Source organism: Oncorhynchus mykiss, chromosome 30, assembly GCF_057628025.1.
Source record: "Oncorhynchus mykiss isolate SJ-2025 chromosome 30, ASM5762802v1, whole genome shotgun sequence".
In the NCBI taxonomy this organism is placed as follows: domain Eukaryota; kingdom Metazoa; phylum Chordata; class Actinopteri; order Salmoniformes; family Salmonidae; genus Oncorhynchus; species Oncorhynchus mykiss.
Genome location: NC_143051.1, coordinates 5,672,501 through 5,691,180, shown reverse-complemented (window position 1 = coordinate 5,691,180; position 18,680 = coordinate 5,672,501). Strand labels below are relative to the sequence as shown.

General features: G+C 42.9%; 1 protein-coding gene across 1 annotated transcript in view; it reads left to right on the top strand.

Moving 5' to 3' along the window:
• LOC110487842 (uncharacterized) overlaps positions 1–18,680 on the top strand; it is a 37,979-nt gene that overhangs the window by 12,857 nt on the left and 6,442 nt on the right. Inside the window, exons 6-13 of the mRNA XM_036971444.2 lie at positions 859–885; positions 4,032–4,103; positions 4,186–4,248; positions 6,451–6,477; positions 6,718–6,762; positions 6,882–6,917; positions 7,201–7,281; positions 17,443–17,539. Coding sequence (XP_036827339.2) covers positions 859–885; positions 4,032–4,103; positions 4,186–4,248; positions 6,451–6,477; positions 6,718–6,762; positions 6,882–6,917; positions 7,201–7,281; positions 17,443–17,539 — 448 coding nt within the window. The remainder of the gene's footprint in view (positions 1–858; positions 886–4,031; positions 4,104–4,185; positions 4,249–6,450; positions 6,478–6,717; positions 6,763–6,881; positions 6,918–7,200; positions 7,282–17,442; positions 17,540–18,680) is intronic.

Genomic DNA, 18,680 nt, shown 5'->3' with positions numbered 1-18,680 from the left:
CTACTCATCGGAAATCCTTAAGAATGACTCACGCAGTGGAATCTGAGTTACATGTTCTGTTAAAAGATCCATGACCATAAACTGAATGTGATTTCTGTCCTTCTGAGAACTGTGGATGGACGCCCGACATCAGGTTATTGAACCAATGCATATGTCTTGTCCGGAGCCACGTTTTCCAAACAGAAGCCCTGGTGTCTGTCTGTCTGTCTGTCTGTCAACATGTCTGTCTGTCCGTCTGTCTGTCTGTCTGTCTGTCCGTCTGTCCGTCTGTCTGTCCGTCTGTCTGTCAACATGTCTGTCTGTCTGTCTGTCTGTCTGTCTGTCTGTCTGTCTGTCTGTCTGTCTGTCTGTCTGTCTGTCTGTCTGTCTGTCTGTCTGTCTGTCTGTCTGCCTGTCAACATGTCTGTCTGTCTGTCAACATGTCTGACTGTCAACATGTCTGTCACAATGTCTGTCTGTCTGTCAACATGTCTGTCTGTCTGTCTGTCTGTCTGTCTGTCTGTCTGTCTGTCTGTCTGTCTGTCTGTCTGTCTGTCTGTCTGTCTGTCAACATGTCTGTCAACATGTCTGTGTGTCTGTGTATCTACATGTCTATCTGTCTGTGTATCTACATGTCTGTCTGTCTGTCTGTCTGTCTGTCTGTCTGTCTGTCTGTCTGTCTGTCTGTCTGTCTGTCTGTCTGTCTGTCTGTCTCTGTCCGTGTTTCTGTGTGTGAGAGAGATGTATGCCTTGTATGACCTCTAATGTTTTCGACACCATTAGAGACTCATCGTGTGTGTGTGTGTGTTTTTGTCATCCTTCTCGGTGAGTACTAATGAACACACGTCTCCTCATCCCTCATTTCTTCTCGTCCTCCAGGGAGAGATCGGACGACCAGGGTCAAAGGTGAGACACTCCTCCTCTCGCTCCCTCGCCCATCTCTCCCTCTCTCTCTCTCTCTCTCTCTCTCTCTCTCTCTCTCTCTATCCCTCCTCTGCAGTCTCTCTCCTACTCTTCTGCAGTGTCTCTCTCCCTGTCCTCTGCAGTGTCTCTCTCCTTCTCCTCTGCAGTGTCTCACTCCCTGTCCTCTACAGTGTCTCTCTCCCTGTCCTCTACAGTGTCTCTCTCCTGCGCCTCTGCAGTCTCTCTCCTTCTCCTCTGCAGTGTCTCTCCTTCTCCTCTGCAGTGTATCTCTCCCTGTCCTCTACAGTCTCTCTCCCTGTCCTCTACAGTGTCTCTCTCCTTCTCCTCTGTAGTGTCTCACTCCCTGTCCTCTGCAGTGTCTCACTCCCTGTCCTCTACAGTGTCTCTCTCCCTGTCCTCTACAGTGTCTCTCTCCTTCTCCTCTGCAGTGTCTCTCTCCCTCCCTGTCCTCTGCAGTGTCTCTCTCCTTCTCCTCTGCAGTCTCTCTCCTTCTCCTCTGCAGAGTCTCTCTCCCTGTCCTCTGCAGTGTCTCTCTCCTTCTCCTCTGCAGAGTCTCTCTCCCTGTCCTCTGCAGTGTCTCTCTCCTTCTCCTCTACAGTGTCTCTCTCCTTCTCCTCTGCAGTGTCTCTCTCCTTCTCCTCTGCAGTGTCTCTCTCCCTGTCCTCTGCAGTGTCTCTCTCCTTCTCCTCTGCAGTGTCTCTCTCCTTCTCCTCTGCAGTGTCTCTCTCCTTCTCCTCTGCAGTGTCTCTCTCTCCTTCTCCTCTGCAGTGTCTCTCTCCTTCTCCTCTGCAGTGTCTCTCTCCTTCTCCTCTGCAGTGTCTCTCTCTCCTTCTCCTCTGCAGTGTCTCTCTCCTTCTCCTCTGCAGTGTCTCTCTCCTTCTCCTCTGCAGTGTCTCTCTCCTTCTCCTCTACAGTGTCTCTCTCCTTCTCCTCTGTAGTGTCTCTCTCCCTGTCCTCTGCAGTGTCTCTCTCCTTCTCCTCTGCAGTGTCGCTCTCCTTCTCCTCTGCAGTGTCTATCTCCTTCTCCTCTACAGTGTCTCTCTCCTTCTCCTCTACAGTGTCTCTCTCCTTCTCCTCTACAGTGTCTCTCTCCTTCTCCTCTGCAGTGTCTCTCTCCTTCTCCTCTACAGTGTCTCTCTCCTTCTCCTCTACAGTGTCTCTCTCCTTCTCCTCTACAGTGTCTCTCTCCTTCTCCTCTGCAGTGTCTCTCTCCTTCTCCTCTGCAGTGTCGCTCTCCTTCTCCTCTGCAGTGTCTATCTCCTTCTCCTCTACAGTGTCTCTCTCCTTCTCCTCTACAGTGTCTCTCTCCTTCTCCTCTACAGTGTCTCTCTCCTTCTCCTCTGCAGTGTCTCTCTCCTTCTCCTCTACAGTGTCTCTCTCCTTCTCCTCTACAGTGTCTCTCTCCTTCTCCTCTACAGTGTCTCTCTCCTTCTCCTCTACAGTGTCGCTCTCCTTCTCCTCTACAGTGTCTCTCTCCTTCTCCTCTGCAGTGTCTCTCTCTCCTTCTCCTCTGCAGTGTCTCTCTCTCCTTCTCCTCTGCAGTGTCGCTCTCCTTCTCCTCTGCAGTCTCTCTCTCCTTCTCCTCTACAGTGTCTCTCTCCTTCTCCTCTGCAGTGTCTCTCTCCTTCTCCTCTGCAGTGTCTCTCTCTCCTTCTCCTCTGCAGTGTCGCTCTCCTTCTCCTCTGCAGTCTCTCTCTCTCCTTCTCCTCTACAGTGTCTCTCTCCTTTTCCTCTACAGTGTCTCTCTCCTTCTCCTCTGCAGTCTCTCTCTCTCCTTCTCCTCTACAGTGTCTCTCTCCTTTTCCTCTACAGTGTCTCTCTCCTTCTCCTCTGCAGTGTCTCTCTCTCCTTCTTGGCTCTGGTCCATCAACTGTGTGTGTGTGTGTGTGTGTGTGTGTGTGTGTGTGTGTGTGTGTGTGTGTGTGTGTGTGTGTGTGTGTGTGTGTGTGTGTGTGTGTACTGCATCCCCCTCTGCAGTTCTAATCTCCCTGAGTGCTTGTGTTCTCTATGGTAAATCACTAAGACATTCTGGCCACACACACCACACCACACACACTCACACACCACTCTAAAGCCCACTGGTTAATGACACTGAGCTGAAGGAATACACACTCTGTGGCAGATAATATATTCGCTCAGGGATCGCTATCAAATAGCTACCAGCCCACCTATGATTGGCTCGCCAAGTAGTTCTGAAAGCATTTTTTAAATGTGTTCCATCGCAAACTGTCAGAAACATAAAGCTCCCGGCTTACCTATCCCGCCCCTGGTTAACCACGATTGGCTTAAAAAGCCAAACCTAACACAATATCTGCCAATTAATGTCTAGCAATATTGCTCCTGTCTGTCTGATTGGTGTGCACATTTGTCAATCACTCCGTTTTTTTAGCCAATTAGCGATGCTAGTAATGATAGCGGTCTTGTGGGTTGACAGAAATTGTTTCCACAAAAAGTAGGCTTACCTGACAGAAAGATATTGTGAATGTTTGCGTCAACTTGGTGATCACTGTGTAGCTAAGCTCTGTCATGAGCCGTAGGCCTATCAGAAATATCACGAGACCAATACATTCCCTCTCTTTCTTAATGCACAATTAAAGGGGAATTACACTCAAAAAAATACGAATTTGTTTCGTTTTTGTTTGTGATTTAAGCATTGACATGGACTCAGAACATACATTTTCGTTGTTTTCGCTATGAATAATCGTAATATTGAGAGTAAAAATAATAATAATAATAATAATAATTGAAAGCAAGGAAAAATAAAACAAAGAAAACAGAATTCCGGAAAATAGAAAATATAATTTTACGGGGCCCCTTGAAGTTGTTTATTACCATTATTTGACCAGGTATATTGACAGAAAACACATCTCTTGTTCACCAAGGAACCGGGGAAGAGCTGTTTAAGAAACTTCTTCTTCTTTTTAACAGTAGAGTCTGCTGAGGGGAGCAAGGCTCAAAATAATGCTGTGTGTTTGATGTATAAGAATATTTCATATCATTCTTTGGTCTGTTGCACCTTAAATGCTTGTCTTTGGATCCAACTCAAGTTGATATGTGTGTACCAATACTCCAGGGTCGTATGTGTGTGTGTGCATGCGTTTGTGTGTGTGTGTGTGTGTGTACTCCAGGGTCGTACTGGTCCTCCTGGGTTACCAGGGAGACAGGGACCAGCCGGGTGGCCCGGTCCAGAGGGACCCAAGGTAAGTCCCCCCCCATAATGAATCCCTCACTATGATGGTCTCCCTGTGTCAACAACACTCAGGATTAACCTTCTGGTTCCAGGGAGAGAAAGGAGAGCTGGGGCTGATGGGCCTGCCGGGGCTGAGAGGACCACCTGGAACCAAGGTCTGTATCACAGACACATTTCCCTCTGTCACGGCATGAAGTCAGGAAAAACACATCCACACGTCATAAACACAAGACAACAAAAAAATATAGGTCCCTTTTCTCAGACGTCAACGCCAACCGTTTTATTTCACAGCGAATGCCGCAGAAAAAGAGAACTCCTTATTTGGCATCTCTTTTGGCCGCGTGTGCGCACACACACACACACACACACACGACTGTCTGTTTAAACGTGTCTGAAAACAGGCTCTACTATATCTACTACTACTTCTCTACTTGTAGACAGAATAAAACAGGGTTGGGCGCGATTACTTGAAACATTTACTAACCTTGTCCGTACGCATCAAATAAACGAGAGAAAGACCGAAAGAAAAGTTATTTTAACCTGGTAATAGTGTTTTTCTGTTTGCTCTAGAATTGTATTATCAATAATAAAACTAAGCCTAGAATATTAGACTGAAACAGTCGGATAGGAATTTCCTTTAGCACAGCGCCTTGTTCTAAACCCGTCAAACAGCAGCACAAGGAATCTCTCCGTCGATGGGAGGAGTATTGGGCTATTAGTGATAGGCACCAATATCTAAAGTATTTTTGTCAAGATGAAAAGAAAACGGAAAGTGACAAAGTGTCCAGACTGACCAGTAGGCTAGGTGTCAATGACGGGGGCGGCAGATAGCCTAGTGGTTAGAGGGGGAGGCAGGTAGACTAGTGGTTAGAGGGGGAGGCAGATAGCCTAGTGGTTAGAGGAGGGAGGCAGATAGCCTAGTGGTTAGAGGAGGGAGGCAGATAGCCTAGTGGTTAGAGCGTCAAAGGGTTGCAAGTTCGAATCCCCGAGCAGACAAGGTAAAAATCTGTCGTTCTGCCCCTGAAAGTGGCAGTTAACCCACTGTTCCTAGACCAGTTAACCCACTGTTCCTAGACCAGTTAACCCACTGTTCCTAGACCAGTTAACCCACTGTTCCTAGACCAGTTAACCCACTGTTCCTAGACCAGTTAACCCACTGTTCCTAAACCAGTTAACCCACTGTTCCTAGACCAGTTAACCCACTGTTCCTAGACCAGTTAACCCACTTCTCCTAAACCAGTTAACCCACTGTTCCTAAACCAGTTAACCCACTGTTCCTAGACCAGTTAACCCACTGTTCCTAGACCAGTTAACCCAGTGTTCCTAGACCAGTTAACCCAGTGTTCCTAGACCAGTTAACCCAGTGTTCCTAGACCAGTTAACCCACTGTTCCTAGACCAGTTAACCCACTGTTCCTAGACCAGTTAACCCACTGTTCCTAGACCAGTTTACCCACTGTTCCTAGACCAGTTAACCCACTGTTCCTAGACCAGTTAACCCAATAGGCGTTGTAAATACCAATTTGCTCTTAACTGACTTGCCTGGTTAAATAAATAAAAATCCATGTGATAGATTCATTCTAATCAATAATCTGAGCCCCCATCCACCACCTGATGGGCCATCAGCGGGACAATTCGACAGTTATGCTGTTGGTCATGTGCTATTGCCTCCTTGAATTAAAGCGTCTAGCCGGATTTAACAGAAAACAAAGATGTTTCGAACGCGATTCGTTTTTCCAAATGTATTATTTTTTATTTAATTCAATATGATGGAAGCCTGGATGTTTTTGTTATTATAGGAGTGAATACGCTGCAACGTCTAGACGATAAAAGGCTAAACTGATATAATATTTACATTTACGTAGTGTGATCATAATAATTGTTTTAGCGATCCGCGGTAGACGTCCCTCCAATGAAAAGGCCTCCTATCCTGCTGACGTGAGCTGCAGAACAGCGCTTTGCACTTGAGATGCATTTATTGAAGAGAAAGGGAACTTGCCTTTTACAAAACGTTTTTAATATAGGCCAGTACTTTGTTTTAAGCATCAATTTATCAAATCGGTCTTTTTTTTCTCTCGCTCTATCTGCGAGCAGCACCTGTCAAAACACAGGAATGTTGTTAAGGAAGAGGCTCGTAGGCTATTATCAGAAGACATTGGAGCCTTGCATCCCACTGGGCAAAAACTGGTTAAATCAACGTTGTTTCCACATCATTTCACACACGCATGAACAACATACAAACATTCTAAACACAAGAAAAAAAGAGATCCCCTCTCTCACACACATGAACACACATACACACATTCTAAACCCTAAAGAGAAAATAGGTTCATTATTGTCCTTTCATTCCTTCACCAGGGTCTTCCTGGTTATAAAGGAGAGAAGGTGAGCTCAGATTATAGTCTGATTCAGAGCATGCTGTTCAAACTACATTACCCATAATGATTAGCATTTTCTTATACTGTCTCTCTCTCTCTCTCTCTCTCTCTCTCTCTCTCTCTCTCTCTCTCTCTCTCTCTCTCTCTCTCTCTCTCTCTCTCTCTGTCTCTCTCTCTCTCTCTCTCTCTCTCTCTCTCTCTCTCCCTCTCTCTCTCTGTCTCTCTGTCTCTCTCTCCCTTCTGCCAGGGGTCTCGTGGTAATTCAGGCGTTTTAGGACCAAAGGGCAACAAGGTGGGTGTTGTTAATGGACGTTAGCTTGCTAGTGAAGATCGTTATTCATTGGTGTCACCTTCCTGGAAACATAAACCATGGTGCTCAGTGGTTGTCTGTCTTCGCTCTGTCTCTCCTAGGGCTCCGTAGGTCTCTCTGGGATGTTGGGACAGAAGGTTAGAAACACATAGATCAATTGTTTGATTTAATATATGTGGTGAGAAATAATATATATTATATAAACAATTTATTATATAAACCCATATAATCTATATTTGACTACTTTTTACCTCTCTCTCTCTCTCTCTCTCTCTCTCTGTCTGTCTGTCTCTCTCTCTCTCTCTCTCCCCCTCTCTCTCTCTCTCTCTCTCTCTCTCTCTCTCTCTCTCTCTGTCTGTCTGTCTCTCTCTCTCTCTCTCTCTCTCCCCCTCTCTCTCTCTCTCTCTCTCTCTCTCTCAGGGTGCGATGGGATCGAAGGGAGACCCAGGAATTTCAGGAAAGAGAGGACCAACTGGCCGACCTGGGAAGAGAGGACAACATGTAAGAGAGTCCTCAAAGAGGGTTTGGTGTGCATGTTGTTAGTGTGTATCTTCAGTGTCCAGGATGTAACTGGTGTACAGTCCCTTCGCAAAGTATTCACCTTTTCCACATTTTGTTACGTTACAGCCTTATTCTAAAATGGATTAAATTGTTAGTTTTTTTCTCATCAATCTACAAACAATACACCATAATGACATCACAATACCCCATAATGACATCACAATACACCATAATGACATCACAATACACCATAATGACATCACAATACACCATAATGACATCACAATACACCATAATGACATCACAATACACCATAATGACATCACAATACCCCATAATGACATCACAATACACCATAATGACATCACAATACCCCATAATGACATCACAATACACCATAATGACATCACAATACCCCATAATGACATCACAATACACCATAATGACAAAGCAGGAAAAAACAAACAGAAAAACAGAACGGTATTTCAGTTTAAAAGAAAATTAATTTGCTAAAATGTCATAAACATTTCTACAAACCTGGTCCAAGAACCCGATGGTCACTCTGATAGAGCTCCAGAGTTCCTCTGTGGAGACGGGAGAACCTTCCAGAAGGACAACCATCTCTGCAACACTCTACCAAACAGGCCTTTATGGTAGAGTGGCCAGACGGAAGCCACTCCTCAGTAAAAGGCACATAACAGCCCACTTGGAGTTTGCCAAAAGGCACCTAAAGGACTCTCAGACCAGGAGAAACAAGATTCTCTGGTCTGATGAAACCAAGATTGAACTATTTGGCCTGAATGCCAAGCGTCATGTCTGGAGGAAACCTGGCACCATCCCTATGGTGAAGCCTGGTGGTAGCAGCATCATGCTGTGGAGATGTTTTTCAGTGGCAGGGAGTAGCCAGGTTTCCTCCAGACAGTCTGGGATGAAGGTTAACCTTCCAACAGAACAACGGCCCTAAGCACACAGCCAAGTCAACGCAGGAGTTAACCTTCCTAAGTCTGAGGGTGGTTTTAACCTTCCTAAGTCTGAGGGTTATTTTAACCTTCCTGAGTCTGAGGGTGGTTTTAACCTTCCTAAGTCTGAGGGTTATTTTAACCTTCCTAAGTCTGAGGGTGGTTTTAACCTTCCTGAGTCTGAGGTTGGTTTTAACCTTCCTGAGTCTGAGGGTGGTTTTAACCTTCCTGAGTCTGAGGGTGATTTTAACCTTCCTAAGTCTGAGGGTGGTTTTAACCTTCCTGAGTCTGAGGGTGATTTTAACCTTCCTGAGTCTGAGGGTGGTTTTAACCTTCCTGAGTCTGAAGGTGGTTTTAACCTTCCTGAGTCTGAGGGTGATTTTAACCTTCCTAAGTCTGAGGGTGGTTTTAACATTCCTGAGTCTGAGGGTGGTTTTAACCTTCCTGAGTCTGAGGGTGGTTTTACCCTTCCTAAGTCTGAAGGTGGTTTTAACATTCCTGAGTCTGAGGGTGGTTTTAACCTTCCTGAGTCTGAGGGTGGTTTTACCCTTCCTAAGTCTGAGGGTGGTTTTAACCTTCCTGAGTCTGAGGGTGGTTTTAACCTTCCTAAGTCTGAGGGTGGTTTTAACCTTCCTTAGTCTGAGGGTGGTTTTAACCTTCCTGAGTCTGAGGGTGGTTTTAACCTTCCTGAGTCTGAGGGTGGTTTTAACCTTCCTGAGTCTGAGGGTGATTTTAACCTTCCTAAGTCTGAGGGTGGTTTTAACCTTCCTAAGTCTGAGGGTGGTTTTAACCTTCCTAAGTCTGAGGGTGGTTTTAACCTTCCTAAGTCTGAGGGTGGTTTTGATCTTCCAACTCGCCACCCAAGACTTTTACTTGGGACATATAGTCAAATTCACTAAAAAGGAACAATGGGGACATATTGAAGATGCTCATCCCCAGAATCTTTTTCCATGTTTATTTTATATTAAGCTAAGAATATTAACAAGTTCATAGTTAAGAACATTATAACAATATAGAACACTAGAATAATACAACAATATAGAACACTATAACAATGTAGAACACTAGAACAATATAGAACACTATAACAATATAGAACACTATAACAATATAGAACAATACAACAATATAGAACACTATAACAATATAGAACACTATAACAATATAAAACAATACAACAATATAGAACACTAAAACAATATAGAACACTATAACAATATAGAACACTATAACAATAAAGAACACTATAACAATATAGAACACTATAACAATAAAGAACACTATAACAATATAGAACACTAGAACAATATAGAACACTAGAACAATATAGAAAACTATAACAATATAGAAAACTATAACAATATAGAACACTATAACAATATAGAACAATACAACAATATAGAACACTATAACAATATAGAACACTAGAACAATATAGAACACTAGAACACTATAACAATATAGAACACTATAACAATATAGAACACTAGAACACTATAACAATATAGAACACTATAACAATATAGAACACTAGAACAATATAGAACAATACAACAATATAGAACACTACAACAATATAGAACACTATAACACTATAGAACAATACAACAATATAGAACAATACAACAATATAGAACACTATAACACTGTAGAACAAGACAACAATATAGAACACTATAACAATATAGAACAATACAACAATATACAACAATACAAATATAGAACACTATAACATTATAGAACAATACAACAATATAGAACCCTATAACAATATAGAACAATACAACAATATAGAACCCTATAACAATATAGAACAATACAACAATATAGAACACTATAACAATATAGAACACTAGAACAGTATAGAAAACTATAACAATATAGAACAATACAACAATATAGAACAATACAACAATATAGAACACTATAACAATATAGAACACTAGAACAATATAGAACACTATAACAATATAGAACACTAGAACACTATAACAATATAGAACACTATAACAATATAGAACACTATAACAATATAGAACACTATAACAATATAGAACACTATAACAATATAGAACCCTATAACAATATAGAACACTACAGCAATATAGAACACTATAACAATATAGAACAATACAACAATATAGAACACTATAACACTATAGAACAATACAACAATATAGAACAATACAACAATATAGAACACTATAACAATATAGAACAATACAACAATATAGAACACTATAACAATATAGAACACTAGAACAATATAGAACACTATAACAATATAGAACACTAGAACACTATAACAATATAGAACACTATAACAATATAGAACAATACAACAATATAGAACACTATAACACTATAGAACAATACAACAATATAGAACAATACAACAATATAGAACACTATAACAATATAGAACAATACAACAATATAGAACACTATAACAATATAGAACACTAGAACAATATAGAACACTATAACAATATAGAACACTAGAACACTATAACAATATAGAACACTATAACAATATAGAACACTATAACAATATAGAACAATACAACAATATAGAACACTATAACACTATAGAACAATACAACAATATAGAACAATACAACAATATAGAACCCTATAACAATATAGAACACTATAACAATATAGAACACTATAACAATATAGAACAATACAACAATATAGAACACTATAACAATATAGAACACTAGAACAATATAGAACACTACAACAATATAGAACACTATAACAATATAGAACAATACAACAATATAGAACACTACAACAATATAGAACCCTATAACAATATAGAACAATACAACAATATAGAACAATACAACAATATAGAACAATACAACAATATAGAACCCTATAACAATATAGAACAATACAACAATATAGAACAATACAACAATATAGAACCCTATAACAATATAGAACACTATAACAATATAGAACACTATAACAATATAGAACAATACAACAATATAGAACACTATAACAATATAGAACACTAGAACAATATAGAACACTATAACAATATAGAACACTAGAACACTATAACAATATAGAACACTATAACAATATAGAACACTATAACAATATAGAACAATACAACAATATAGAACACTATAACACTATAGAACAATACAACAATATAGAACACTATAACAATATAGAACACTATAACAATATAGAACACTATAACAATATAGAACACTATAACAATATAGAACACTATAACAATATAGAACAATACAACAATATAGAACAATACAACAATATAGAACCCTATAACAATATAGAACACTATAACAATATAGAACACTATAACAATATAGAACAATACAACAATATAGAACAATACAACAATATAGAACAATACAACAGTATAGAACCCTATAACAATATAGAACACTATAACACTATAGAACACTATAACACTATAGAACACTACAACAATATAGAACAATACAACAATATAGAACACTACAGCAATATAGAACACTATAACAATATAGAACACTATAACACTATAGAACAATACAACAATATAGAACACTGCAGCAATATAGAACACTATAACAATATAGAACACTATAACAGTATAGAACACTACAGCAATATAGAACACTACAACAATATAGAACAATACAACAATATAGAACACTACAACAGTATAGAACACTACAGCAATATAGAACACTACAACAATATAGAACAATACAACAATATAGAACACTACAACAGTATAGAACACTACAACAATATAGAACACTACAACAATATAGAACACTACAACAATATAGAACACTATAACAATATAGAACACTATAACACTATAGAACAATACAGCAATATAGAACACTATAACACTATAGAACACTAGAACAATATAGAACACTATAACACTATAGAACAATACAGCAATATAGAACACTATAACACTATAGAACACTATAACAATATAGAACACTATAACACTATAGAACACTATAACAATATAGAACAATACAACAATATAGAACACTATAACAATATAGAACACTATAACACTATAGAACACTATAACAATGACTTGGTCACAGGAAATATATGTATTTCCTTGAAAGTTTTCAAAAGCAATTTTGGACTGACCAAAGTATATATTTGTAGATGTAGATATTTTCAGATAAATGCATCTAAAAGTTACATATCACGAAATGTATGTTTGAAATCTTTTGGACATTCGAGCAACCTTGAAGGAGTCTTATTTGAAAATAATGTTCATATGATAAGTAAGATATACAAAACTTGCAGAGAGCATTTCCCACTGGCTATCTCTTAGAAAATAATATAAACTATTGGAACCAAGACTTAAAAAGAACTCATGTTGGCACAAGATGGAGGGAAAGTTGGAGCTTAACTAACAAAATTACAGTTAAGGAAAATGCACGATTAACCCAGTGTAAACTAATGTACAGAATGTATTATACAAGAGACACAATTCACCAATTCTACAGCACAACGGAAGACGCATGTCTTGAGTGTAAAACTAACATTGACTCAATAATCCACGTCTTTTGGGAACGCTATGATGTCATAAAGTTATGGGCGGAGCTAGGAAGCTGTCTGTCAGAAGTATTACAATGTAAACGTGCTTTTAATCTGTCTGTCTGGATTTTTCAAGACATGAGTGTAGTGAGATACACAATGGGCTGGACGATTCTCTTCTCTCTTATCAATTCTATTCTCATCTTGAAATAACGTACACTTAAAAACATGGAAATCAATCAATACGCCATCATTGAAACAATGGAAAAATCTAACGATTTATTATTGAGATATTGAAATAGCATTGGAGACTGAGAGAAACAAATAGGTACAATTTAAGGCCATGTGGCAAACAATAATGCAGGCACTAGGGGGTGGAGGTCTGAGCAGATGAGATGTAGTCGTTGGGGCACTAGGGGGTGGAGGTCTGAGCCTACTGGTTGGGTAGATGAGATGTAGTCGTTGTTTAGCGTTAGGGCACTAGGGGGTGGAGGTGTGAGCCTACTGGTTGGGTAGATGAGATGTAGTCGTTGTTTAGGGTTAGGGCACTAGGGGGTGGAGGTGTGAGCCTACTGGTTGGGTAGATGAGATGTAGTCGTTGTTTAGGGTTAGGGCACTAGGGGGTGGAGGTCTGAGCAGATGAGATGTAGTCGTTGTTTAGGGTTAGGGCACTAGGGGGTGGAGGTCTGAGCAGATGAGATGTAGTCGTTGTTTAGGGTTAGGGCACTAGGGGGTGGAGGTGTGAGCCTACTGGTTGGGTAGATGAGATGTAGTCGTTGTTTAGCGTTAGGGCACTAGGGGATGGAGGTGTGAGCAGATGAGATGTAGTCGTTGTTTAGCGTTAGGGCACTAGGGGGTGGAGGTGTGAGCAGATGAGATGTAGTGTTTGTTTAGGGTTAGGGCACTAGGGGATGGAGGTGTGAGCCTACTGGTTGGGTAGATGAGATGTAGTCGTTGTTTAGGGTTAGGGCACTAGGGGATGGAGGTGTGAGCCTACTGGTTGGGTAGATGAGATGTAGTCGTTGTTTAGGGTTAGGGCACTAGGGGGTGGAGGTGTGAGCCTACTGGTTGGGTAGATGAGATGTAGTCGTTGTTTAGCGTTAGGGCACTAGGGGATGGAGGTGTGAGCCTACTGGTTGGGTAGATGAGATGTAGTCGTTGTTTAGCGTTAGGGCACTAGGGGATGGAGGTGTGAGCCTACTGGTTGGGTAGATGAGATGTAGTCGTTGTTTAGCGTTAGGGCACTAGGGGATGGAGGTGTGAGCCTACTGGTTGGGTAGATGAGATGTAGTCGTTGTTTAGGGTTAGGGCACTAGGGGGTGGAGGTCTGAGCAGATGAGATGTAGTCGTTGTTTAGGGTTAGGGCACTAGGGGGTGGAGGTGTGAGTAGATGAGATGTAGTCGTTGTTTAGGGTTAGGGCACTAGGGGGTGGAGGTCTGAGCAGATGAGATGTAGTCGTTGTTTAGCGTTAGGGCACTAGGGGGTGGAGGTGTGAGCCTACTGGTTGGGCAGATGAGATGTTGTCGTTGGGGCACTAGGGGATGGAGGTCTGAGCCTACTGGTTGGGTAGATGAGATGTAGTCGTTGTTTAGGGTTAGGGCACTATGGGTTGGAGGTCTGAGCCTACTGGTTGGGCAGATGAGATGTAGTCGTTGTTTAGGGTTAGGGCACTAGGGGGTGGAGGTCTGAGCCTACTGGTTGGGCAGATGAGATGTAGTCGTTGTTTAGGGTTAGGGCACTAGGGGGTGGAGGTCTGAGCCTACTGGTTGGGTAGATGAGATGTAGTCGTTGTTTAGCGTTAGGGCACTAGGGGGTGGAGGTGTGAGCCTACTGGTTGGGTAGATGAGATGTAGTCGTTGTTTAGCGTTAGGGCACTAGGGGATGGAGGTGTGAGCCTACTGGTTGGGTAGATGAGATGTAGTCGTTGTTTAGGGTTAGGGCACTAGGGGGTGGAGGTCTGAGCAGATGAGATGTAGTCGTTGTTTAGGGTTAGGGCACTAGGGGGTGGATGTGTGAGCCTACAGGTTGGGTAGATGAGATGTAGTGTTTGTTTAGGGTTAGGGCACTAGGGGATGGATGTGTGAGCCTACAGGTTGGGTAGATGAGATGTAGTGTTTGTTTAGGGTTAGGGCACTAGGGGATGGATGTGTGAGCCTACAGGTTGGGTAGATGAGATGTAGTCGTTGTTTAGGGTTAGGGCACTAGGGGGTGGAGGTCTGAGCAGATGAGATGTAGTCGTTGTTTAGCGTTAGGGCACTAGGGGATGGAGGTGTGAGCCTACTGGTTGGGCAGATGAGATGTTGTCGTTGTTTAGGGTTAGGGCACTAGGGGATGGAGGTGTGAGTAGATGAGATGTAGTCGTTGTTTAGGGTTAGGGCACTAGGGGGTGGAGGTGTGAGCAGATGAGATGTAGTCGTTGTTTAGGTTTAGGGCACTAGGGGATGGAGGTGTGAGTAGATGAGATGTAGTCGTTGTTTAGGGTTAGGGCACTAGGGGGTGGAGGTGTGAGCAGATGAGATGTAGTCGTTGTTTAGGGTTAGGGCACTAGGGGGTGGAGGTCTGAGCAGATGAGATGTAGTCGTTGTTTAGGGTTAGGGCACTAGGGGGTGGAGGTGTGAGTAGATGAGATGTAGTCGTTGTTTAGGGTTAGGGCACTAGGGGGTGGAGGTGTGAGTAGATGAGATGTAGTCGTTGTTTAGGGTTAGGGCACTAGGGGGTGGAGGTCTGAGCAGATGAGATGTAGTCGTTGTTTAGGGTTAGGGCACTAGGGGGTGGAGGTCTGAGCAGATGAGATGTAGTCGTTGTTTAGGGTTAGGGCACTAGGGGGTGGAGGTGTGAGTAGATGAGATGTAGTCGTTGTTTAGGGTTAGGGCACTAGGGGGTGGAGGTGTGAGTAGATGAGATGTAGTCGTTGTTTAGGGTTAGGGCACTAGGGGGTGGAGGTCTGAGCAGATGAGATGTAGTCGTTGTTTAGCGTTAGGGCACTAGGGGGTGGAGGTGTGAGCCTACTGGTTGGGCAGATGAGATGTTGTCGTTGGGGCACTAGGGGATGGAGGTCTGAGCCTACTGGTTGGGCAGATGAGATGTTGTCGTTGGGGCACTAGGGGGTGGAGGTCTGAGCAGATGAAATGTAGTCGTTGTTTAGGGTTAGGGCACTAGGGGGTGGAGGTGTGAGCCTACTGGTTGGGTAGATGAGATGTAGTCGTTGTTTAGGGTTAGGGCACTAGGGGGTGGAGGTGTGAGTAGATGAGATGTAGTCGTTGTTTAGGGTTAGGGCACTAGGGGGTGGAGGTCTGAGTAGATGAGATGTTGTCGTTGTTTAGGGTTAGGGCACTAGGGGGTGGAGGTGTGAGTAGATGAGATGTAGTCGTTGTTTAGGGTTAGGGCACTAGGGGGTGGAGGTGTGAGTAGATGAGATGTAGTCGTTGTTTAGGGTTAGGGCACTAGGGGGTGGAGGTGTGAGTAGATGAGATGTAGTCGTTGTTTAGGGTTAGGGCACTAGGGGATGGAGGTGTGAGCCTACTGGTTGGGTAGATGAGATGTAGTCGTTGTTTAGGGTTAGGACACTAGGGGATGGAGGTGTGAGTAGATGAGATGTAGTCGTTGTTTAGGGTTAGGGCACTAGGGGATGGAGGTCTGAGTAGATGAGATGTAGTCGTTGTTTAGGGTTAGGGCACTAGGGGATGGAGGTGTGAGTAGATGAGATGTAGTCGTTGTTTAGGGTTAGGGCACTAGGGGGTGGAGGTGTGAGCCTACAGGTTGGGTAGATGAGATAGTCGTTGATTTTGTGTGTGTCTGTAAGTTGTTTTTCGTATAAGTTTGTAACTGGTCTGTATTTTTTTATATTTTTTTATAAAAATATAATAAAAATAATAAATGAATAAAAATCAATATAAGGGTCGTTTTTTGGGGGGGGGGTATTTGTGCGTCTGATGGAAACTTTCCAAATGTCTACAAAACAAAATCCTATAGACAAGGTGGGATATTTTTTTTGCGTCAGTAAAATTAATTATGCAAAAAAAAAATGTTGGTGAAAACGCTTTTATGCGCAAAAATATTGATATAAAAACCATCCTATCGAAGTAAACTTGTTGTGTGGTCATCCGGCTACGACTCATCAGGAAAGCATGCAGTTCATTAGGTTACAGATGAAATCATTTAGGATGATCATCACAGGGTGACGAAAGGCCAAAGTGTCGAGTTCGATGCTCATCTCCAATAAATATCGAGGGTCTTATTCTGGTGACGCGACGATCGATGCTTTGGCTACCGTTTGACACGTAAAAATAATCGTACTCTTTTGTCCATAATAATCTCTAGTCAGCATCGTGCAGATAGCTCACTCGCCTGTATAACTCGTATGTTTTGAGACAAAAAACATCAGTGGAGTCCATTGAACTCTTATTTTGTATTCGGTACATGGGAAGTTAACAGCTAGAGGGTATGTTTATGTGCGCCACGTCATCACGCGCAGCCTTTAATCGGCAACAAGTCGATGTGAAGGAAACACGTCTTTGTTTTGGGAAATGCTCATGTTGATTTCAAGTGGATTTTTTTAGAATATTCGAATGAAAAGCCGTTGCCAATTGGATGGAAACCTGTGTCAAACCTGTGTGTGTGTGTGTGTGTGTGTGTGTGTGTGTGTGTGTGTAGGGTATGAAGGGTCAGGGTGGAACCCCAGGTCCAATGGGTCCTACAGGTCCTGCTGGTCCCTCTGGTCATCCTGGACCCCCTGGACTACCTGCCTCAGGTAAGCTAAGACCCCCTGGGCTACCTGCCTCAGGTAATATACGACCCCCTGGACTACCTGCCTCAGGTAAGATAAGACCCCCTGGGCTACCTGCCTCAGGGAAGATAAGACCCCTGGACAACCTGTACTACCTGCCTCAGGTAATATACGACCCCCTGGACAACCTGCCTCAGGTAAGATAAGACCCCCTGGACTACCTGCCTCAGGTAATATAAGACCCTCTGGACAACCTGCCTCAGGTAAGATAAGACCACCTGGACTACCTGCCTCAGGTAAGATAAGACCCCCTGTACTACCTGCCTCAGGTAAGATAAGACCCCCTGGACTACCTGCCTCAGGTAAGATAAGACCACCTGGACAACCTGCCTCAGGTAAGATAATAACCCCTGGACTACCTGTACTACCTGCCTCAGGTAAGATAAGACCACCTGGACAACCTGCCTCAGGTAAGATAAGACCCCCTGGGCTACCTGTACTACCTGCCTCAGGTAAGATAAGACCCCCTGGACTACCTGCCTCAGGTAAGATAAGACCCCCTGGACTACCTGCCTCAGGTAAGATAAGACCCCCTGGACTACTTGCCTCAGGTAAGAAAAGACCCCCTGTACTACCTGCCTCAGGTAAGATGAGACCCCCTGGACAACCTGCCTCAGGTAATATAAGACCCCCTGGACAACCTGCCTCAGGTAAGATGAGACCCCCTGGACAACCTGCCTCAGGTAAGATAAGATCCCCTGGACTACCTGCCTCAGGTAAGATAAGACCCCCTGGACTACCTGCCTCAGGTAAGATAAGACCCCCTGGACTACTTGCCTCAGGTAAGATAATAACCCCTGGACTACCTGTACTACCTGCCTCAGGTAAGATAAGACCACCTGGACAACCTGCCTCAGGTAAGATAAGACCCCCTGGGCTACCTGTACTACCTGCCTCAGGTAAGATAAGACCCCCTGGACTACCTGCCTCAGGTAAGATAAGACCCCCTGGACTACCTGCCTCAGGTAAGAAAAGACCGCCCGGACTACCTGCCTCAGGTAAGATAAGACCCCTGGACAACCTGCCTCAGGTAAGATAAGACCCCCTGTACTACCTGCCTCAGGTAAGATAAGACCACCTGTAGGACACAAACACACACAAATAA